General features: G+C 50.1%; 1 protein-coding gene across 7 annotated transcripts; it reads right to left on the reverse strand.

Annotated features, from left to right (window-relative positions):
• Positions 1 to 65: 65 nt before the first annotated feature.
• golgb1 (golgin B1) lies at positions 66 to 21,679 on the reverse strand. 7 transcript variants are annotated; one of them, XM_035426429.1, is made up of 24 exons: positions 21,357 to 21,679; positions 20,282 to 20,369; positions 19,810 to 19,971; positions 18,999 to 19,121; positions 18,273 to 18,434; positions 18,041 to 18,163; positions 17,831 to 17,944; positions 17,318 to 17,650; positions 16,618 to 17,149; positions 16,299 to 16,381; positions 15,914 to 15,983; positions 14,140 to 14,183; positions 8,642 to 13,920; positions 8,086 to 8,509; positions 7,677 to 7,910; positions 6,509 to 7,336; positions 5,934 to 6,091; positions 5,071 to 5,230; positions 4,526 to 4,660; positions 3,729 to 3,887; positions 3,432 to 3,532; positions 2,911 to 2,982; positions 2,303 to 2,393; positions 66 to 1,575 (listed from the first exon to the last, which is right to left on the reverse strand). In XM_035426429.1, exons 2-24 carry the CDS (start codon positions 20,360 to 20,362, stop codon positions 1,438 to 1,440), a joined length of 9,606 nt encoding a protein of 3,201 aa, XP_035282320.1. In that variant the 5' UTR covers positions 20,363 to 20,369; positions 21,357 to 21,679; the 3' UTR covers positions 66 to 1,437. The 7 variants fall into 7 exon arrangements, with proteins under 7 accessions (XP_035282320.1, XP_035282317.1, XP_035282319.1 ...); XM_035426426.1 differs by having other exon boundaries at positions 16,618 to 17,275; XM_035426428.1 differs by having other exon boundaries at positions 16,618 to 17,107; positions 17,192 to 17,650.
• Positions 21,680 to 23,440: the final 1,761 nt, after the last annotated feature.

A 23,440-nucleotide genomic window follows, 5' to 3' on the forward strand; every position in this document is an offset into this window, starting at 1 on the left:
AGGAGCGCACGCCACAACACGGTAATGGCGCTGTCAATAACGTCAACAAAATCACAGCATCATGATTAATCTTCCCATAAATTGTAGACTTTATTTAAAAAATAACTCAGCAAGACGACAGGGTAAAGAATATGAAAGAATAGTGTTATTATTTTTACACCGATTATACAGAGATACAGAAGAATACACACTGTACTGTGCACAGCAGACCAACAGCTCTGAATCATGTTTCTGCTCATAATCATAACCGTACAGCTCTCCTAAACAATGTTCATTTACAGTATGATGGATCAGGAGCCTGGTGTGTTGACAGGGGGTGATGGGATGGAAGTAAATGCGAAATGAGGAAATTCCAGGGAAATCTCAGAAGCCACAGGCAGTGGTGGGGAATGGCGGTTAAGCAACTGTACAGTAACAGACTATGCACGACTTAGACCAAAGCATCTGCTGAAGAGGAGGAGGAAGAAGAAAAAATTATTATTATTATTATTATTATTAATATGGGGATATCCATTTGCTGGCAAGGTGGAGGACCCCATTGGAATTGAAGCAGTAACACTGATGCATTAAAATAAATGTCAGAGGCACTGCTCTAGGCTTTCACAGAGCAAAGACAGCGAGGTGTAGCAAGGATCCTGACCTGTGTGTGATACGGGTGAGGAGCATACAACCCACAGGGGTGCCCCTCACCACGTGCACGCTCGCACACACGCACGCACACGTGCACGCACATATATACATAAACGCACTGTTCATACAGTCACATGTTCACACACTGAGTCCAGTGAGCTGATCTACATTCTCAAGACAGTGTTGTTTAAAACAAATATTTTAATAATACAGTAAAAGCAGCTAAAGATCTACTGGAATGCTGGAATGTAGTTGATTAGAATTCTCCCTTTACTCCCAATTCCATTTCAAGATGAAAGACAGAGTGACAGAGGAATATAAGCTTAACCGTAGCCTCCAAAGCCCCCAGGACAAACAGTGAATCTCATAAAATCACAAGCCATCTTCTGTGCAGTGTCACCCTTTTCCACAACCAAAACCTTTCAGACACCGCTGTAGGGCGTGGGGGATTAGCCGTGGCATAAAATATTTATACAGTTTGCAGTTAAAGTGAAACCTTCTAAACAGGAAGTGTGTATCTGTTGAAGTGTTCAGTTTCCCAGGGGAAGCCAAGTGAACAGAGCACTGGGGGCAGGCAGAAGCAGTTCTTATAGCAAACCAGGTTCCATCACATGGCACAAGGGACTTGAACACAGGTCATGTTGATGACGGTGGTGGACACTGTAGTGCGTGAACCTGTTTTGCTTTGGGGGGGGAATGTCTAGGCTAAGACAACGCTTTTGTTTCGTGCTGCATCCAGGAACGCGTGATGCGATCACGCCCAGGGCGCTTTTGAAATGACGTCATCAGCAGGCGCCCGCGGGGCTCTCACAGGTACCCTCCCATGCACAGCAGCAGCAGGACGTGCACGGTCAGCAGGTAGACGGAGGCCAGCAGGGGGGTGCGCTGGCGGGAGCAGAAAGTGGCCCGAAGCATCCGGCTCAGTCCTGGACCGCTATTCCGAGACTGAGACACACAGACAGACGGAGCTCAGGCGAATGCCAAACGTTTTACTTCTACATTTCTGTTTTGTTACAATATCATTATATCTACCTTGCATACATCCACACACATTTTTGTTTCCCTTTTCACTAAAATGTCTGCTTTGGCATTTGAGTAGATCAGTGCCACTGGGGCAATAAAGTATCACTAGCAGAATTGAAATATCAGTGAGAAGAAGAGCTTGAGAAAGAAGGACAGCTAGAGAGAGAGCAAGTGAAAGGCAAAGAGGAAAATGGCATAGGAAGGGTAGGGAGAGAGAAAAAGAAAGTGAGGTAGAGTGGAAGAGACATTTTCTATTTGCATATTGTTTTCCTTGCCAGTGGAAATTGTTATACTTCTAATTTCTCATCTTTTCTTACTGTACTATAAAATAATATATTATAGATGTAAGAGAAGTAAATGAAAAGATATTTCATCAGAGACTGAGGGAGATGGAGTGGAGTCACATGCTAAGGAAGGGATGAAGACAAACACAAGAGACTGAAAGTATCAGTTACTCGTTATTTGCCCGTAAGTACTTTAGGGCACTTTTAAGTTTAAGAGGGCAACCACCGCATGAATCATATTCCTATCCTCGTAAGGACAGGAGCTGAGGCTTCACAGCTCTTAAAACATCCCCCAGTGATGCATTGATGAAATTGGACAGTTTTTATATGAGCCATGGAGCAGGGAGGAGGCGTGTCAAACTCACCCGCGTCACAGTGCCCTCTGGTGGCTCGATGAGGACAGCGGTTTCTGAGAAACTCCCCTCTTGCTCAGACTGCCACGCGCCCAGTGTGTGCCTGGAAGATGCAAAATGGCGATGTCAGAGAATATGGACACGTATTTGCACATTTGTTCAAACAGATGAATTGGTGAATTGGTGCATTGTTTTGGAACCAGCCTAGCAGGTCAACTCCATCTGCGGTGCTCAACCTCTCCCCAAAGGTAAATTTATTCTACTTGTGAGGCTGTGAAATTAGGAACAATGGCAGAAAACCCATTCCTTGTATGGTTCAAATCCGGGGACAGAAAAGTAACATGGGGCGACGGAGATACAAAACACTAAACAAGGAAGGACTATCAGAACCTTACATTGCATTGTGTAAATACACCTATCCTCCCCAATACAGGAAGACACTCCTTCACAGAGTTCACCAAGGCAAAGGTATCAATAAGTCACCTGTCATAAAAAACCAGCCGCTAGCATGGCATGAAAGCTAAATCACACACAGATGGACAAACAAAGAGAGCGGCAGAATTATGGTTATATACAAGATTCAATCATAATACTGCAAAACAAAGAACATCCGGCAGCACCTCTTCAGACGATCCTGTGTGGCCAATAACTGCTCCTCCATAGCTTGCCTGTTTTCCAGTTCCTCATCCAATCTGTAAGAGAGAAGTGGTGGTCACTGCGTTTATTCTCTCACTCTTTCAACATTTCACAGAAATAATTACAGAAATGTTGCTGTCAGAAATGCCATCTTCATTAGACAGCTCTGAAGCTGTGAAGAATTTAAGCAGTAGAAATAGTGTCAGTATGTGTGTATGTGATATTTTGGCTTTTAGAACGCGAGTATGTGTGTAATAGAGATAATCTATGTGCGTATGTGTGAGAGAGCCTATGAGAGTGTGAGTGTGTGTGTGTGTGTGTGTGTGTGTGTGTGTGTGTGAGTGAGTGTGAGAGCCTATGAGAGTATCTGTGTGTGAGATGAGGCTTTGAGAGTGTGAGTGTGTGTGTGTGTGTGTGCCCAGGAGAGTAAGTGTGTAAGAGCCTATGAGAGAATGTGTTTGTGAGAATGAGTGAGCATGCGTATGAGTGTGATGCTCACTGATACCTGCGCTGCAGCTCCTTGACCTCTGACCTGTATGCCTCGCTCTCTGTGGAGCTGCTGCGCTCCTGGGGGGCCCCAGGGGCACTGTCCATTTCGGGGCTACCCTGGAAAATAAAAGGGGAAGGAGGGGTACAACTGAATACCTGGTTTTCCACAACATATTTTCACCTGCTTCCATAAGCAAACTCCATACTTTAGATGAGCTGGTTTTACAAACAATAGTCTGAAAACAGCAATCTGAAATTGGACTGAAAAATAGCACAACACAATGAGTGCAAGAAAATCCCATTAAGTGTCAACCTTGCTTTTGTCCTCCTGCAGTTCCTGAAGCTGCCTCTGGAGGGCACTGCAGCGACTCTGGGACTCGTCCAGCCTCTGAGAGCGGCTCATGAGCTGGGCGGCCAGCGAGCGCTTCTCTTCAAACACCTGAGACAGCTGGGGAGAGGGAGGGAGAGGGGGCTGAGCCACCCAACACATCACACCACAGAGACAGAGGGAAAGAGGGAAGGAGAAAGAGGAAAGGAGAGGGAGGGAGAGAAGAGAGATGACAGATGGGAGGAAAGGATGTTTTTGGAAAACAAGCGGGACACGTCACGAGACAGAAAACAGCGAATCAGGTGACAGTGAGAACACAGGTGATGCAGATGCAGGTGAAGCGGACGGTTATGAACCAGAGAGGGAGGGGGAGAGAAAGGCACAGCAAACAGAAGCAGCGTTAGTGAGAGAGCAGCAGTGTAGGAACAGCATGGGGGGGGGGGGGGGGGGCACAGAGGGGGCGTGCGACAGGACCACACAGTGTTAGAGCGGGAGATCAGGGACTGAAATACAGGACTCCATGCTGAAACCTTCCGGGATCATGGATCCTCACAGTGAAACAGCCAATATCAGCCACTAGCACAGGAGCATCTTACACAGCAACACAGCCCATAATCAAGAAAATGCATTTAAATAGCGCTGTCCGGGACCTCAAAGCACTTTACAGAGAAGGAGGAAGCTCATCTCCCAACATCACCAATGTGTAGCAGCCATTGTGTACCAGAAAGCTCACCGCACATCAGCAGAGGTAGAGACGGAGAAAATTAAATAACAGTTGCTACCTTTCCGGTTAGCTCTGTGATCTTCACTTCCTTCAACTGGAGTTGCTGCAGAGGGTCCTCTGCCTGGCTGCTCAGCTGCCCGCTTTCTGCCTGCAGGACCTGGTGCTCAGCAGAAAGGCCTGTCCCCAGCGGTGCCTGTGCAAATGAAAAAAAAAAAAGTAAAAATTCAAATAACCACAGGCAGTCATCGTTGGGCTCAAGCAGCAAGCAGAGATTACTGTTTGTGTTACGAAACACTGAACACATTGGTGAGGTACAGCACAATCAGTGTCTACATTCCAATTAACCCATCATCAATAGTGTCACGACGAATGCATCAAGAGTTCAATGGAGCTAATGAAATCTGACTGGTTTTGACATTAACAGCAAGGGAGATGTTTACAATTAGGAATCTAGGAAGTAGAATTCAGGCTACTGAAAGATAACCCCCTTAACTGAGCCCCCACACACAACACATCAGGGGGAGTTCCACGGAGCCTGGACAGTGATGACGTAATGCACTCTCCGCACCCCCCTTTTCGCACTGCTGTCACCGGCCTCCTCACCTCTCTCTGGTACTGCTCCGCCTGGACTTTGGGCGGGAGCGCCCGGGCCTCCTCCAGCATGGCGCTGAGCTGCCGGACCTCCTGGTCCCGGTCGGAGAGGGTGGCCAGGGTCTGCCGCTTGAGGAGCTCTGCCTGGGCCTGCCAGTCCGCCCTCTCCTGCCTGCCAGACACGGGGGAGAGAGTGATCCGCATGTTAGTCACAGACACAGTGGGTACAGCACCAGGCCAGGCCCACTCCCACGTGGAGCTCTGCTGTAAGTATGGAGCTTAGAGCACTCCTGAAACTAAACTGCTTCAGCAAACATCCTTCTGTTTAAACTGACTAAGTCAAATATAAGCAATGTAAATACTGCACCATATCTCTATGCATGCATGTACAATACGTGCCCACACAAGTATAGGGCATCAGCTTAACTTGTGTATGTATCCTGCATGCAAATGTTCTGTACATACTATAGGTTACACACAAACTTGCGCAGACACACACACACATCAGGTGCTTTGAATTGGGTAATTTTGATTGTAATAGCTTGTCTATGCGGTGATGTATCAACTAAGCTGTAATTAAGCATTGAGCATCTGTCATTGGTCATTTTATGCTGCAAATTCAATCTGTTATGGCCCTTTTCGGGTTGCCATTGTGGTATAAAGCTAACACAGCCTATGTAGGTATTGCATGCTAATCTGTCATCAGTGTGGATTTAAAAACTACTGCTGACTAACTACTATGGCACAAAGATTGCTAATTCTGTGAAGCAGTTTGGGTTGCTTACTACTTGTGTTCTCCACAAAAATATTTAATTAGCATGAAACTAACGGGCTCACACATCACAGGGCTTCTGCTGTGCAGAGCACCGCCTCACCTGAGTGTCTCCAGCTCCTGCCTGTCCTTCTCCAGCCTCTCCTCCCTCTCTTTGGCGTTCCTCCTCTCTTCCTCCAGTTCCCGGGTGACCCTGGCCAGCTCCTCCCCTCCCTGGCCCACCCGGGACAGCTCAGTCCTCTGGATCTGCAGCTGCTCCAGCTGGAGGAAAGGGCCGGTGTGCATGACAGGCTTACATCACAAATCTTCACACTTCACATCTATATAAACTACGCTTTGTGTGCAATGTTCACTTTGGGGAAAAAGAACAATGATGGATTGGGCCTTCAGTGAGTTCAGGTAAAAAGTAATAGGAACATTAATCATAAACTACTCTTACCCTTGTGAACACACTTCAATTTTTCTTGTCCACAAGTCAACATTTGATGAACAAGTGTTCTGAAGAGGGTCTGAGTGTAAAAAATCTTCATGAGTAAATAAAATAAAAGATTGATGTGATCTGGAGTACTTGAGATATGTGTTTGAGACCAGTGGCCTCTTTTCCTTTTAACACCCTGAGTGAAATCACTCCAATGAGCACCACACTATGAATGACACACAGAAGCCGCCGCCCCTCACCAGCCTCTCCCTGTCGTTCTGCAGGGCCGACAGCGCGTTCTTCAGCGCCCACACTTCGCCGGTGGAGCCAGCAGGGGGCGCCGGCGAGGCTGCAGGCTGCGCTCCCGTCCTGCTCATCTCCTCCAGGCGGAGGCGCAGCTCCTCCACCTCGTTGATGGCCTGGTCTCGGGAGTCCTGCAGGGACGCCATGGCCTGCCCGAAGGCCTTGTTCTGCGCCCGGATCTGGGCCGCCTCCTCCCGCTCGGCCAGCAGCTTCTGCTCCAGCTCCACCAGGTCCCGGGCCAGCTCCGCCACCCGCTCCTCCGCCGTCTCCGTCTCCGTGCGCAGCACCCCGCCCTCCCAGCGCAGCTCGCTCAGCTCCTTCACCCGGGCGTCCTCGCCCACCCTCAGCGAGCGCAGGCTCTCCTCCAGGGAAGCCACCTGCTCCTGCGCCGCCTGCAGCTGCTCCCTCAGCTCCTCCACCTCCGCCCCCGCCCCTGCCCCGTCCGCGGCGGCCCGGCTCAGCGTCTCCCTCTCCACCGCCACCTCCCGGCCGCCCGGCTCCTCCCTCTCCCGCTGCACGGCCCTCAGTTGGGCCTCCACCTGCTGCTTCTCCTGCTCCAGGGCGGCGATGCGCTGAGCCTGTCCGGCCAGCAGCTGCTTGTGCTGGGAGTCCTTCATGCTGAGCACCTGGGTCAGCTCGTTCCTGTAGCCGTGCAGCTGGGCCGACAGCTTGGCCTTCTCGGCGTTCAGGTCGTCCCTCTGCACCAGCAGGCCCCGCAGCTCCTCCTTCAGGCTGTTGTTCTCCCCTGCCGCCTCCTGGATCAGCGCGTCCTTCTCCATCATCACCTGAGGAAGAGGAGGCATGATTTAAGAGATTAGGCTTGATAATACATGTCACAGAAACGACATACTGAACGGAATGTGTTCACTTGGATGAGACTCCAATCATAAGTAAGTCTAGGCCTGAATCAACTAATGCTACCAATTTCACTGAATCAGTTTGTAATTTAGCAAAAAAGTCGCTAATGACTCATCTTTTTTAGGATATGAGAGCTGAACTTTTGCAAACTCAACAGAAATAGCTGTAATTAGGATGAATGGAGTCATTTTTAAGGAACAGCATTGGATTGGGCTGGAAAACACACAAGTGCAAAATTATTCATGAAGGTATAATAATTCCTCTTACCTGCAGGTGGCGCTCCTCCAGCTGTTTGTATTGGGTAAGCACCCGGTCACGGTCATCCTGCAGGGAGCCCATGGCCTTGGTGAAGGCGTCCAGACGGGCCTTGCTGTGACTGCTCTCCCCCTCCGCTTTGCTCACCCTCTCCTCCAAGCCCCGCACCTCCTCTCTCCTCTCCTCCACCTCTTTCTCTGCCTCCCGTGCCCTCCCGTCTGCCTCCCGCCTGGCCTCCTCAGCCGCCTGGAGATAAAACATACACCATACTAATCACTGAGCTCCTCATTCATTCAGACCAATCACACCACCTCCACCATTTGGACAAATCATATTCAAGACCTCAGCCGTATAAATCAATCACAGTCAAAACCTCAAGTCTTTCAGTCAAATCAATACCACAGTCAGAGAGAGCCATTACCTGTGCGACAGCCTGTTCCTTTTCTCCGAGAAGCTCCACCTCTCGCCTCTCCTTCTCCCCAAGCTCCACCTGCAGGGCCTCGGTCAGGCCCTTGGAGGAGCGCAGGTCCGTCTCCAGCTGCTCCAGACAGAGCCCCAGCCTCCTCTCCTCCGCCTCCCTGTCCCTCAGCTCCGCCCGGGCCTTCTCCGCCCCCCGCTGCAGCTCCCCCACCGCCTCCTCCAGCGCCTGGGCCCGGTGCCGAAGCCCCTCCGCCTCCGTCTCCAGGGAGGCCAGCTGAGCCCGCGTCTGGGCCAGGGAGCTCTCCGCCTGCGACAGGGCGTCCTTCAGCTCCCCACGCTCCTTCTCCAGAGCGGCCTGGCTCTCTCCGTGCCTTTTCTCCTCTTCGTCCCACTTTCGCTGCCACTCTTCCTCTGCTTTCTGCAGCCTAAACCAATGATCAAGGGTCAAATTTCACTATACACTGACACCCGCTCACATAAACAAAAATAATACATACATACATACATACATACATACATAATATAAATACATAAATATACATGCAATTAGTTCTCACCTTTCCAGTGTGACCTGCAGATCCTCTTTCTGGGCCGTCTCTTTCTGCAGCTGCTCCGTAAGGTCCCGCACACGCATCTCCGCCTCCTGAACATCTGCCTCCTTCCCCTGGAGGGTGCTATGGAAACGGCTCTCCCACTGCCGCGCCTCGTCCAGCACGCGGTCCCGGTCGTCCTGCAGGGACGACATGGAGCGCGAGAAGGCGGCCAGTCGCGCCAGCGATTCGTCCAGCCGGCCCTGCATCTCCTGAGCCTGCTTCTCCCTGACGGCCGCCAGCTTTCGGGCCTCCTGGGTCGCTCCCTCCTCTCGCTCGAGCTCCCTGTAGGCCTCCTCGAGCCTCAGCTCGGCCTGCTTCAGCTCCGCACCCAGTCGCAGCCTCACTTCGTCCAGCGTCCGCTCCGCCTCCGCCTTGCTCTGGGCCTCGCGCTGCAGAGCCCTCTCCGCAGAGGCGCTCTGCTCCTGCCGTGCTTGCCCCACCTCCTTCTGCGCCTCATCCAGCCTCGTTCTGCAAAGGGACAGCTCCTCTTCCACTTTCTTCATCGCTTCCATAGTCTTTGTGGTCTCCAGGCGGGCGGCCTCCAGCTCACGGCAGGCCTCGTTCTTGCCCAGCTGCAGGGCCTTGGACTCCTTGTCCAGTTCGCTGATTCGCTCCTGGTACTGGATGCAGTCCCTCTGCATCTGCCGCACCTCCAGCTGTTTCTCCCGCAGCAGCTCCTCCAGCTGGCGGGCATGGCTCTGGCTGCCCTCCTTTCCCCTCTGGGCCGACTTCAGCTTCTGCTCCAGCTCCCTCTGCTTCCCTGTCTCCGCCTCTGCTTCCGCCCTCTCCCTCTGGGCTTGCCTCTTGTCCTCCTCCAGACGGGCCGACCGCTCCTTCTCGCTCTCGGCTACAGCCTCCAGCTCCGCCCGCTCCCTCTCCAGCCTCTCCACCTCTCGCTGCAGCTCCGTGAGGCGCTCTCTGCTGTCTGCTGCCTCCTGCTGGTAGCCGGCAATGCTGCCGTTGAGTTGGGCCAGCTGATTCATCAAACGCTCCTCCAAGTCGTCCTTCTCCGCCTCCAAGCGGGCCTGGACCTCCTCCAACTGGGCCCCTTTTCGATTTGCCTCCTCTCTCAGGCTCTCTTCCTTCTCCTCAGCCGCCTTCAGCTGCTGCTCTAGAGAGGACAGCCTTGCAGTCAGCTCAGCCTCACGCTCCCGCCTTGATTCCCTCTCCGCATTAAGGTTCTCCTCCCTCTCCTTGGCTGCCTGCAGCTGCTGCTCCAGAGAGGACAGGCTAGCACTCAGCTCGGCCTCACGCTCCAGCCTCGATTCCCTCTCTGCATGAAGGGCAGCCTCAGCTTCTTGCACTTTATCCTGTGATTGTTCCAGTGGGTGCTTAGAGGGTCCTGCTTCTGTTGCATCCTCTACTGCATCTGGTTCTGGTGGAACTTCTTCAGGCGCTTCCATCTGATCTGCTTGCTCAAGGTCCTGTGATTGGACCTCATTTAGTTCCTGGTTTGTTTGAGTCAAAGTCAAGCTAGACTGCTGGGCAATGACAGCTTCCTCCACCAAAGAAACAGGAATGGGGCTTGTATCCTGGGGCTGAGTGTTTGGTTTCTCCAGCTCCTGGGACAGCTGCTCTCTCAGCTCTGTCGCTTCCTGCTCAAGTGAGTCTCTTTGGGCCCTCACAGCTTCCAAATCAGCTTTCAGCATCTCAAGCTCCTCCTTAGTTCTTGCCAGCTCCTCTTTCTGCCTCCTGTGCTCTCTCCTTTCACCTCCATCACCTTTCCCCTCCTCTGCCTCCCGCAACCTCTCGTTCTCCTCCTCCAGGTCCATGATCTTCTGCTGTTTAGCCTTGGCAAATTTCCTCATCTTTTCCTTAACAGTTTCCACCTCTCTCTGAGCTTCCTCGGCCTGCCGCTCAGCCTGCTGCCTGGCCGCCTCGTGGGCCCTGGCCCTGGTCATCAGCTCCTGTCGCTCCTGGCGGGCAGCTTCAAGAACCCGCCGCACGCGCTCCGCCTCGTCGCTGACATTCTCATAGGACCTCAGCAGCGTCTCGTACTCCTCCTTCATCCCCTGCACCTTTTCCTCCCATTCTTGGCAGGTCATTGCGGCCTGCTCCTTCGACTGTGAAGCCTCCCGCTCACACGCCTCCTTCTCCTTCAGCACCCCTTCCATTGCAAGCTTGAAGCTCTCGCATGAGGCTCCCAGACTCTGGTTCTCCAGCAAGGCTCGGTCCACCTCCTCGATAAGCTTCTCCCTCTCCCCTCTCAGCTTCTCCAGCTCCGCCTCTCCAGCCTCCAGCCTCTGCTGCAGTTCAGCCACGACCGTCTGCGCAGAGGCCAGTTCCTCCTTCAGTGTCTTGCTCTCCTTCAGGACTTCCTTACGGGAGATGAGTGCCGCCTGCAACTTGCGCTGGAGCTGCTGGAATTTGGCGCTGTTCGCCGCGTTCTCCTCTTCCTGCTGCTGCGGTACCTCGGTCTCCAGTCTCTGATTCTTCTCACGCTCCGCTTTCAAGTCTTCCTGCAGGGAAGCGATCAGCTGATCCTTCTCCAAAACAGTCACCTGTACTCCCTGGAGGAGGGAGTTCTGCTCGTTCAGCTGACAGCTCAGCTCCATGATTTCCTCGTTCTTGCTGCTCAGGAACTGCTTAAACTCTTGCACCTCAGCCTGCAGGAGGCTAACAGGGGAATCTGGCCCTGTGTTTCTCTCCTGCGCCTCTATCTCTGCCCTCAAGGCCTCTGCCAGAGATTCCGCTTGCTGCCACTTCTCCCTCAGGATCTCCATTTCCTCTGAGAGGACATCGATCTGCTTCTCCTTTTCCCTCAGGTCCTGTAGCTCCTTACGCATCGCTAGGAGCTCAGCCTCCTTCAGCGACAGGCAGGTCTGGCTGTCCGCCAGTCGTGTCTCCAGCTCTTGACGTGAGGCTTGCTCGGCCTCCATTTCCTCCCGAAGTGCTTTAAGGGCGGACTCATCTGCAAGAGCTGCTGAAAGTGGCAGTACCGTATGTTCGGCACTGGAGATGGTATCGTCTTTCTCCTGCAGGGGCTCTGAGTCTGGCTCTGGTGCTGCAAAATCCACCCAGTCCTCCTGGCCCCAATCGCCCCCAGGTCTTTCTAGCTTCTCTACACTGGGGGCTTCTGCCTCCTCTTTCTCATCCTCTTCCTTTTCTTCTCTCTTTCCGCTCACCTCCTTCTGTCCCTTCAGTTCTTCCAGCTCACTGAGCTGTCCCAGGAGCCTGTCCCTCTCCCGTCCCTGCTCCTCAAAGCGCTCCAGGAGCCCGTTGTGCTCCTCCTTCTGCTGTTTCAGCTGCTCGCGGAAGTGCCGGTCCTTCTCTTTACCCTTGCGGATGGTGTCCTTCCGATTTTCCTGGGCTTCCTGCAGCTTTTTCTGCAGGGCTTCATGCTCTGTTTTCAGAGAGGCCAGCTGGGACTGCAATGCCGCTCTCTCATCAGTCTCCCTCTGCACCTGCTCCTCGTCTGGAACTTGGAGCGGGCTATTCGCTGCCTCCTCATTAAGCCTCTGGTTAACTACCAGTGCCTCCGCCAAGGCTTGATCCTGCTGGGCCATCCTCTGTTCCATCATCTCCAAGGCATTTTCTCTTGTTTTTAAGGTCTCCCTGGCTTCCTCCAGCACAGCTTCCAGTCGAAGAATATCCCCCTTCATCCTTTCTTTCTCCATTTCATGTTCTGCCTCTGGAACCTCTGTAAATGATTTTTGCTCAGCTTCTCCATCTTGTTCTTTCCTTTTTCCTGCTTCTTTCTCGAACTCCTGAACTTTTCTAAGAAGCTCTTTGCGCTGCACCAGGGCTGCCTGCAGCTTCCTCTTCATTTGTTCTCCCTCTTTCTTTGAAGTGGCTAACTGGGCACTGAGCTCTTCTTTACCTTTCCTTAGACTCACCAGCTCCTCGGTCTCCTCTGTGGGACTCTCTTTCTCTTTCTGCTGCTCTTCCCACACCTTCTCCAGATCCACCATTTGCTCTTTCAATTTCTTCACCTCGCTGCTAATCACAAGCTTCTCCTCTCCGGCCTGCTGCAGCTTGTCGGTCATGACCTCGCCGAGTTCCACCACCTCCTGCTCCTTCTGCGAGAGACGCAGCTGCAGGTCCCGCACCTCGGCGGACCGCTCGCTGAGAGCCGCTTCAGCAGTAGTAACGGCCTCGGAGACTTCCTGCAGCCGGCACTCAACATCGCTAAGCTTGTGTTCAAGCTCCATGGAGGCCAGCTCCTTTTCTTCCAGCATAGCGCTCAGCATCCTGGCCTGGCCCTCCTGCTCTGAGAGGCTGTGCTGGGCTTTGTCCAGGTCCATCTGGAGTGCCTGGATCTTCTGGTCTTTGGAGGAGGCCTCCACACTCAGACTGGCAAGTTGCTCCTCAAGGACCCTGCCTTCAACACTCTGGCTCTCCACTGCAGAGCTCCTCCGCTGGGCCTCCTCCTGCAGCTCCGCTGTGGCTGCCTTCAGTGCCTCCTCCCGCTCTAATGCCTGAGCTTCTGCCAGCTCCTTAGCTGCCTGAAGCTCCATCAGCTCCTCTTCAAGGGCCTCTGTCCTCCTCTGTGAACTTGAGGCTGTTTCTCTCAGGCTCTGGAGCTCTGCCAGGAGCTCACTGTACCGCCTCTGTAGCTCCTCCGCCAGGAGTTGAGCGAAGGCCTGGCCAGGGCCTGAATCCCCTCCATGCAGCGTGGCCCCCTCCTGGGTGATGTGCACCTCGACGCTTTCGCGGATGACGACGGAGGATGAATCTGCCCGTACGGAGCAGACGGTGGATGCGGTCTGCTCATCGCCGGCTTCCTCCCAGGACTGCAGGTGCAGCTGGCCGAAGTCCTGCATCAAGGAGGGCCACTCCTGTCCACCCTCTTGGTTGACAGCTTCCAGGAGCGTCCAGCTGCTTGGGGCTGCGTCAGAGTCACTGCTGGTCACCATCTCATCGGAGGCCGGCCCCTTCGTCTCCCTCTCCTCTGCAGACTCAGGCTGTAGGCTAATGAGCTCTGGGCTGCCCTCTGTATCGCCAGCAGCCGACAGGAATGAGCTGTCTTCAGCTACAATGGTCTCATCCTCTGCTTCTGTGTCCTCCGGGATATCGATCAGAACTGAAACTCTGTCCAGAGTGCCTGCAGTGCCCTCTTGGCTGTGCTCAGTGCTGCCCTCTGGTGGATTCTCGCTACCCCAGCTCTGCTCTTCGGTGAACGCAAGACGTCTGCGCAGGGCAGCCAGCTCCTCTTCCTTCTCTGAAAGCTGACGCTTCAAAGCCATCATCTGAGCATTGTCTAGCAACGGTGCACTGTTTGAGTCATGCTCTCCTCCCATTTCCTGAAAACAAATCAGAGGATGAAAGAGAGGTTATAAAACCAGATTTTTACGCCTTTTCCCTACAGATCATCACTCACATTAAAACCATTAAGAATGCATGGTTTAGTTGAAATTTAATTTTATCCAAATAACTTAACAGAACAATGGCCTTCCAGTATGGGGAAATGTTTGTAAACATTGAATGACGAGACTTAACATTTATCTTATTTTGATGCATACCTTCTCCGTATGGGTTTGGCTATCTGGGGCTGGCCTGGCCATTCCTGAGAAGAAAAAATTGATAATTGAACAATTCTGTATTCCAATTTGACACTTCACATCATGGTGCAAGTACTCTGTGGGGGATTCATATTTTATTCACATACTTGAATACAGCAGCCACAGCTCAGACAAGTCTGGGGCAATCATAAAGTTTGCATAACACCTTGTTGATTTTAAGCCATGAAAACTGTGTTTCCTAATCAATTAAAATATCTGGATCAGTCATCAACTGCTTTAATCTGCAGTTTAATATTCTTTAATTTGCAATTAAACTGAATTCAGTGGTGCTTCATTAAGAGGTAAAACCAGTGAGAATATTTCCAAAGCTGTCACACGTCAGAATATAAAATGTATGTAAAAGTAAGTAATTCTACACAATAAAAACACTAATATACATTTATATGGAAATAAAAAAATAAACATATCATACAGTCAAAAAGCAGAGTGAAATTGATAACTTGTGATAACATTTATAAAAATCATATAATGCATCCATAGTTGAAATTGAACAAAGTAGACCTATTAAGAAACCATCATCATTAATCCTAAATCATAAAATCCTAAATCATCCCAGGCACACAGGGTAATCACAGTCTGGCTACTGTTGCTATTGGAGTTGTGGGTTCCTCCTATTATGAGTGACATTTATTCTATGCTACGCCTGTTTGTGAAATGGGAGGAGTACAGCAGTTACCTTTCCTTTGTTCCTTACCAAGGACTATGACAGCATTTCCTCAACATATGATACACAGACCTCTATGTGACTTGCTTTTAGGGTAGGGGTCCTCAATCCAGAAAGGGCCGGTGTGGGTGCAGGCTTTCATTCCAACCAAGCAGTTACACACCTGATTCTACTAATAAAGGTCCTTAGCAAAGATTAGTGTTTGATTAGTGGAATCTGGTGTGTAACTGCTTGGTTGGAACGAAAGCCTGCACCCACACCGGCCTTTTCTGGATCAGATTGAGGACCCCTGTTATAGAGGGTCTTTTATTGCATACCAGGACAACTGATGACTTCACTCAGGTTTCAAATAATCATCGAAAAATACATAGTGCTTTGACGATGCAGGAGTTTGACTGATTTTCAAATATATTCTTTAGAAACGTTCCGGGAAAAAAACCAGTTGAACAAGCTGTGCAGAATACCAATAATGCCTGTGTGTGTGGAGGAGGAGGCGCAGCGTCAACAAGAGCGTCATAAACAAGTGGCATCAACAAGAGCGTTATACGCGTTCCACAGCAGCGCCTGGACCTTTAATCTAGCACAGCATTTAAACCCACAGAACCAGGAAGACAGGCTCGTTTAGAGGGAAGACAATGGTTGACTGAAGGAGGTTTGCCTGTCTGGTTTTTCTAAGCTGCCCAGAGACACGGCACCTTAGAAAAAAGAGACTATGGGAGGGATTTGATAAAGGTTTATCTGTTCATAAAATGGCTCAATTTAGTGAATGACAACAGATTTGTGAGGTTGAGTTCTGTCTGTGGAGAGCAAGGGGGCACACGTGGAAATGAGGTTAAGGTTAATATGTGGATTAGCTTGGCAATTCATGTACTGCAGGCAGAGGCACCAGCTGCTAGTCTCTATTTTGTAGGTAAATTGTAGATGGGCTGAAAGGCCTATTCTTGTTATCGTGTGTTCTTATGGAGGTCATTTAAATCAACCGTGCTTTGTAGAGGCAATGGTGAATCCAAGATGGTGTAAACATGCCATCTGATTGGCAGTGCACCTCACCTTCCTCAGCAGCCACGGGATCCTCCAAGAGTGAGCCAGTCGCTGCCAAGGCCTGCGAACTGCCAGCAACCTGGAAAAGAGAGAGTCATCCATTTTCACTTCTGAAGATAAAACACTCCCATGGACTCCCATGTTTTAATTGAATGGACAGTGTTGGGTCAAGCGGTTTGTCAGGTAAGCTGCAGCTGCAGATCAGAATTAAGGGTGTGAAGTCTGCAGCAGATCAAGAAAACATTAACCCACACACAGGCACACATACACACATAGTCAGGCTAAGAGGTACAAGGACATACACTTAATAACTTAATAAAAATGAAACCTGTTAAAATGAACAACTCAGAAACTTAACAAGCCTAAACATTCAACTTGTGGCCCCTTATCTCACCTTCAGTGAGATGATTTGCAGCTCCAGCTGTTGTATCCTGGCAACCGACTCCTCCCCTTCAGCAACACTCTTGTTCAGCTCACCTGATGAACGAGTTAAAACAGCTTTCTATACATTGGCTTCATTGTAACCCAATTAAATACAGCAGTTCAACAGAAACAAGCTTGCTGAATGGCTAGATCCTTACATGCCTGCATTACTTTTAAGCACTGGAGGATTTATCTATCTGTGCGGTGACTGTTGCCTAAATAACATGTTCACTACTTTAAAAAGTATTTTTGCGTTTAGCAAGCCTCTGTTAGCGTGCCGAGCCCCTTACCCTGCAGTGCCTCCATAGCCAGGCTGATCTGGCCGCAGCGATCCTCGCTCTCCTGCCACTCCGCCCTCAGGCTCCTCAGCCGCTCCTCCAGAGCCCGCAGCGCCTCCACACAGAGGGCGGGGTCGCTGGGGACACAGGGCTCCTCCCCCTCCCCCTCCGCGTCCGCCTCCCCCCCTGCCAGGGCGCGCAGCCCCTTCCACAGCTCCGCCATGGCCTCTGCCGGCCGCTTCCGCTCCCCCTCCGTCTCCAGCCTGTCCCTCAGCGCGACCAGCTCCGCCTCCATCCGGGCCATGGTCTCCCCCTCGCTCTGCGCCCCCTCCTCCCTCTCCCTCTCCACGGCCTCCAGCCTCCCTCTCAGGGCGGTCAGCTCCGCCTCCATCCGGGCCACCACCTCTCCCTCCCTGCGCTCTCCGTCGCTCCTCTCTCTCTCCGCCGCCTGGAGCCCGTCCCTGAGGGCGGCCAGCTCCGCTGCTCGCTCCTGGGCCTCGGCCTCCAGGCTCCGCACCGCCTCCTCCTTCTCCCTGTCTGCGGCCTCCAGGCTCCGCACCGCCTCCTCCTTCTCCCTGTCTGCGGCCTCCAGGCTCCGCACCGCCTCCTCCTTCTCCCTGTCTGCGGCCTCCAGGCTCCGCACCGCCTCCTCCTTCTCCCTGTCTGCGGCCTCCAGGCTCCGCACCGCCTCCTCCTTCTCCCTGTCTGCAGCCTCCAGCCTCTCCCTGAGCGCCGCCAGCTCCGCCTGGATATCAGCCTCCGCTTCGCTCTTCTCCCTCAGCCCTTCTTCCCTGCCGCTCGCCGCGGCCTCCAGCCTCTCCCTCAGCGAGGCCAGCTCTGCCCTGGCACTGTCGGCCTCCTGGACCCACTGCTGCCTCTCCTCCTCCACCTGCCTCCTAGCCTCCATCAGCTGCTCCTCCACCTGCCTCCTAGCCTCAGTCATCTGCTCCTCCACCTGCCTCCTAGCCTCCGTCAGCTGCTCCTCTGCCTGCCTCCTAGCCTCTGTCAGCTCCTGCTCCATCTGCCGGAACTGAGACGTGAGGATCTGCACAGAGGTTGGGAGAGAGAGAAAGACAGGGGGAGTGGTGGAGAAAAAGAAATAACAGGATGACTCTGGTCTTGTGTCTGAAATTCTGTCTCTCATTGTACTTCCAGTAAGGGACACTCAGTCCCTCCACAGCCACACAGGGTCAGACAGTGTGGAAGCTAGGCAGTATCTCTATACCTGCTTCTGCTGGTCTGCGCTGTTGAGCTCCTGCTGCAGCATCTCCACGACCTGAGAGCGTGATCGCACCATCTCTTCCAGCTCCTCAGTCCGCCGCTGGGCTGCTCCAAGGGCCTGCGTAGAGGAAGACCAGAAGGGTGGAGGTCAACTAGCCATTTTTACCAGTGAATGTGTGTGTGTGTGTGTGTGTATGTTTGCACAAGTGTGTACCTGTTGCAGCTCAGTGTCATTTTGGGCCTGTGTAGTGACTTTCAGCAGCTCCTCCTCATGTTTCTGGATCTGCTCCTGAAAGCGCACGTCCTTCTCACACACCACCGCCTGCAGGACCCGTACCTGTGGGGAAGCAGCACACTCCGTTCACGCTCGCACATCTTTCGAAACTCAAACATGGAAGCTTTCTTCAGGAAAACCCACAAAAGTCGGGATGGCAAGCTTTAGACACCTGTTCTGCGTGTCCCTCCTCCTTTTCCCGCAGGCGCTGCTCGGACGCCTCCAGCTGCTCCCGAAGGGTCCTCGACACAGACTCCTCCTCCTGGAGGCGGAGCTTAAGCTGCTGGAGCTCCTCCTCCATACCAGGTGCCATGGTGAGGGAGCTATCAGGACTCTTTAGGACACAGACAAAAACAGATAAAAGAGAATGATGAGGAAGAAAAAGTTCACAAGCCTGACACAGACCAGGTGCCTAAACACTGGAAAACAACAAGACCTCATCTGAGAAGACCTGTCAAACAGACAACTGTAACTTTGCAACTGGCCCCAGGGGTACATCGCCATGTAGTAGAGCTATGGACTAAAATTACAGGAAGTGACCTCACCCAAAGCCAGAGCGCATGAGGGATAAATAGTGTTTCTGTTCGATCAGAGAACAATGCAGCTTTACAAAGGCAACATTTGACACTTACATTTCACAATCCCACTCTCTTCTCTCACTGGTTTATCAAAATTGCACTGGTATTTGCTACACAATAAATGACCATTAATTTTTAAAAATACAATTTTTTTTGCTGTGTAAGAACTTTAAAAAAAAAACTGTGCTCCTAAGTATAAATAAATATCTTGATAAAAATACTGATGTTATTTCGTCAAAGGCTACATTTCCTTAATTCATAACACATACAGGTACACAGTAAATGCACAGTAAAAATGCATGCATTTCCGCTACTCTCACCTGGGTGCTGCCAGCCACCTCCTGTCCCTTAAGCTCTGCAATCTGTTTGGTGAGTGCAGCCATGCGAGCCTTAGCTTGCAGCTTGAGTTTGGTCAAACGAACGTCACCGGCCTCCTTCTCTTCCTGTAAGACAGACAGACACATACATGCACACATTTTATTACACAACATTACACTATTGTTCACGTGCAATTTGCTTAGAGGAACCTGGGTAGAAACCATCTTTGGTGAAAGCCTGGCTAAATTAGTAACCAAATTAGTAGGCAAAATGGTTGCCATGTCCCAGGCGGGGGCGACACATACAGTAAGTGGTTACTGAGGCCAGCCCACTACTTTGTCTGTAGTAAAGCACAGTGAGGTTGTCAAAGGCACTATATAGCCTAAATACATTATTATTATCATGATTATTATTATTACTGTGGATGCACAATAAGGACATTGTAGGTGGATAAAGAAGATGAGCAGAGACATCGACTAAATGTATTGCAACAAACTTAATTTGTAAAACAAAATATATCACCATGCTTATTTTATTATTAAGCGGAGAGCGTGTGCCTAGAGGGCTACTATAACTTTACCTATGAGTGAGAAACTTGCATGATATTTTCACTAAATTTACAACATCGTTGTATACGTGCCTCCCTGGCACATACTGTATATGTTGCACCATCTTATCCACCCAACGTGTTGGCAATAATTTTAGCCCTGGGCTGAAATCAATAAGTACAATTTAGACTATTATTAGCCAATTCCAATAATGACTCTGATATTACTATGCACCCCTCCTCATTATCTCTTGCACTCACTACACCTTCAGCTGTCTCTGAGTGCTGGCCAGCTGGCTGTCCCTCTCTCTGATCATCTCTTTCAGCTGGACCACCAGCTGCTCGGTGTGGGCCAGCCTCTCCAGGGTGTCCTCCTCCGCCACGGCAGTGGCCTCCGCGGGGGCCTCAGGGGCCACAACATCCTGGGACTGCGGAGCACAGACAGAGGCCAGATTCAGGACTTCTGTACCGCCATCAAACACCTCTACGCATACATGCATGTACATAACTATATTACGTATATTAAGTATGTACATACACTCATAAGTATGCATGCAAAGCACTTAGCACTGACAGTTATAAGATGAGGTGTCCATTCACTAAATGTTGTTGCGACATGCCTCTAAGCAGAGAACCAGAGAACAGTTTGTTAAAGTGTACATAAGATTTATTTGGGCACGTTTGCAGTGTGATCCACTGCCGTGTGGGTGAGTCATGTGACCCGTAGGACCAGCTTACCGGGGAGCTTCCATCATGGCTCTCCTCCCCAGATAATTCCTGAAGGACAGAGTTCACTCCCTGGGCCAGTCGAGTGAACATCGCCGCCCTGTTGGCGCAAAACCATCGGCATGTTTTAAGCAATTTATAAATCAAATGCATAAAAATCTGATGGTGCAACAGGGTTGTCACATTCACATAGAAACCGGAAAACTGCAAGGCCTTCAACAAGTAATTCATGCCGTTTGAGTAGTTGTTGACATTCAGAAACACGTTAATCAGTAGACATTGTGGCAAACTGTGACAGAGGTTAAACCATTAGTTACAGGTCAGGGCCACTGTAATTTGATCTGGCAAAAGAGGGGCTGTTTAGTCGCCAGGGAGTATATTATTGCCCTTCACTTCCTGTTGATCTAAAACAAAATTCACTGGAGAACTGCTTGTGAACCGACGTAGAAGAGAATTTGCACAACAAGCTGTTAAAAATACACAATAAAAGAATGCATTGAAAAAGTATTTTGCTTTAATTATTTTAAACGTTATTGTGGATGAAGAGTAAGGCTGCCCCCACAAGCACACATTTAAATAAACCGTTAAAGAATAAACAACAAGCTTGCTTCTCGGTAAGATGACCCTCCCAAAGCATTCAATAACTGTCGACGACGAAACCACCTCGGTTCGAGTTCGCCCGGACAGCACCGAACTTTTCCGAACCACATTTAGACAAGACTGCGACTGCGTCATTTCGCGCAGTCCACAGAACAGCAAACATCAAATCGGTGGATTAATTTCTAGACCAAATCTAAATGTCTTAAATGAAAAAGCTTTAAGAGCGAACATCGTCCTTCATGCCTCGACGAAAGTTTCTAATCGAGATGATATTGTAAGTGCGCGCGGAGGGCTGGCTATCTTTTCATTTGAAGCACCAAGCTTAACGATGCCTTTTAAACCCAGCTACCTAGCTTACTGGCTAACTTGGCTAGCTAAATTGCCAATTTAAAAACAATGGCATGCTGTGTTTTTCTGTAAATGACAGCTATTCGTACATGCGACGCATAGTTCGATATGCAGTAAAGTGAAGGTGCAAGAGACTAACCTTTATGTGTACTCCGCTGATACGTGGGTTTCCTTTTTATTTATTATTCTTCGCCCTGCTTTCTGAATGTGGCCACATCACCAAATATCCCGGAAACAAAACTGCTCAATCGCTATTGGACTCATCCGACCTGCGCGAGCATAAGGGCGCGTCGTTAAATCCCTCAAATCTTTCGTCAGCGAAGATTTTCTTAGAGACTGTCTGAAAGAAATGAACGCTGAAAAACGAAAACCGTGTGCGAACTGTGCATGCTGACATCACTATTGAAAACGGTCGCCTCTTATTCTTCCTTCTTCTGTCTGGATTTATAGAAAGTAGGGTTACATCCATAATGGGGGGACATGACTCAAGGGTTAATCTGCTTATCAGATATTGGAAGCAACTGGGTCGCAGCCTCCTCCTGCTGGCACACTACACAACAGTTTTTGTGAGCTTTGTGGGAAGGTCAACCAGCTGTGCTATGGCGTTAGGGAGGTGGACTGTACTTTTTGCGCACTGCACTGTGTCCGTCTTCGATGCTGTATATAAGCGACTGAAATGGTGGGGCAGGACGGGTGGCAGAGTTGCTGTGGAGATGCGTTCCTCCAGTGACACCGAGTCGGAGTGATGAGGAGGAAAACTGCAGACATTTTCTTAATTGAGCGAACCCAGTTAACCAGCTCAAGAACATTGAGGAAACCAGAAACTGTTGGAAATGAAATGAATGCTCAGTATGGGGTCTTTCAAGGTTGCTAGGCAACTTCTTTTTCTCATTCTGGAAATATATCTCCATTTGGAATTGATCATTTACAGAGCGCTAGATAAAGTACGATGTGCCAAATGGATGGCAGTCAGTTTTAGTTTTCTACAAGTCATACATGATTTTGTTTTTATTTATTCATGTCGGTTTTAGTATTTTTAACATTGATGTTATGGTGTATGCATGTGTATGTGCACGCTATTATTTCTATATGATATCTGTCTTCATCCTGAACCTGTGAAGACCCCTACACTACTGGAAGATTTCACTCTAATGCATTGGCAGTCAGGCAGGGTTGAATGTCATACAGTAAGTCTGCTGTTCTCAAACCAAATTAGTGCAGTACTTTTCATACACGTAGGACAAGTTTTACATTAGTTCCATCTGTCACAGCTAGTTCCTGATAATTCAGTCTGCAGTAAGCCTGTGTTTGTATGCCTTGTGCCAAAGCTGAAATAGAGTTGTGAGTTTGCATCTCAGAGAGTTCAAAGCTTGCGTTGCCATACTTTTTTTTTTTTTAACCACAGGCACTGTCTTCTCTTTATTAATATTTATGCCGGTTCTTACCCTTTCCCTGAAGCAGGGAAGCCTACAGTGAGATATCTGTCTGTCTGCTATTCTGTACTGTGCCCAAAGGACTGAATTAGACTTTATGTCATATCACCCTGTGTGTTAAGTAAGCATTATTGAAACTAAGCTGCCTTCTCAAGGTCCAGGAGTTTGCTTGGTGCGAAAGTCAGCAAAAAGTTACTTGGTTAATCGTTGTTATCAGCAGTATTATGGAAGGAGGTATGTCAAATTTCTTGTTGACATCCTACTGCTATGCCAAGACCTTCCGGGGCTATTTCTTCTGCCCTCTTTTCCTCCTGAAGTTTGAATCAGTGAGAAAAACTTTCTGTGCCCTCTCTATTTCCTGACATACTGTAAGAATGCCTTTTAAACGTTACTGTTGTTCATAGAAAATAAAAATCCCTTTCTGGCCTTGCCAAATAGACCTTGTCTGAGGAATTCTGGCGTTTATGCATTTCAGTTACAGGACATTGAGCAGCAATGGCAGAGATATTCAGTGTTTTGATGTGTAGAGTTTAAGACATTGACGATCATTGCTGGTAGTCTGCAGTGTAGGGCGTCTGTAGGAGTCATGCTGTGTTTAACACCAATGTTGGCTACTAGCCTACTAATATAATTAACAATGTCAGTAACAGTGTGCAGCAGAAATTGCTATATTAATCAATGTGCTGGTGTGATAATGCAGGACCCGGTTGAATGTGAAAATACTTAAAATAAATCCAATGAAACCATGTGTTCGTTTCTCTACTATTTCATATCAAACTCCATCACATGC

The sequence above is a fragment of the Anguilla anguilla genome, chromosome 7 (genome assembly GCF_013347855.1).
Source record: "Anguilla anguilla isolate fAngAng1 chromosome 7, fAngAng1.pri, whole genome shotgun sequence".
Classification (NCBI taxonomy): domain Eukaryota; kingdom Metazoa; phylum Chordata; class Actinopteri; order Anguilliformes; family Anguillidae; genus Anguilla; species Anguilla anguilla.

Bases quoted from the DNA above. Each gene is read 5' to 3' on its own strand.
- golgb1 (XM_035426423.1), bottom strand. From the start codon at position 20,362: ATGTTCACTCGACTGGCCCAGGGAGTGAACTCTGTCCTTCAGGAATTA. The intron at 18,435-18,998 runs GTGAGAGTAGCG...TGTGTCCTAAAG, and splicing joins AGGTGGCTGGCAGCACCCAG to AGTCCTGATAGCTCCCTCAC. The intron at 17,945-18,040 runs GTACACACTTGT...TCCTCTACGCAG, and splicing joins ATGACACTGAGCTGCAACAG to GCCCTTGGAGCAGCCCAGCG.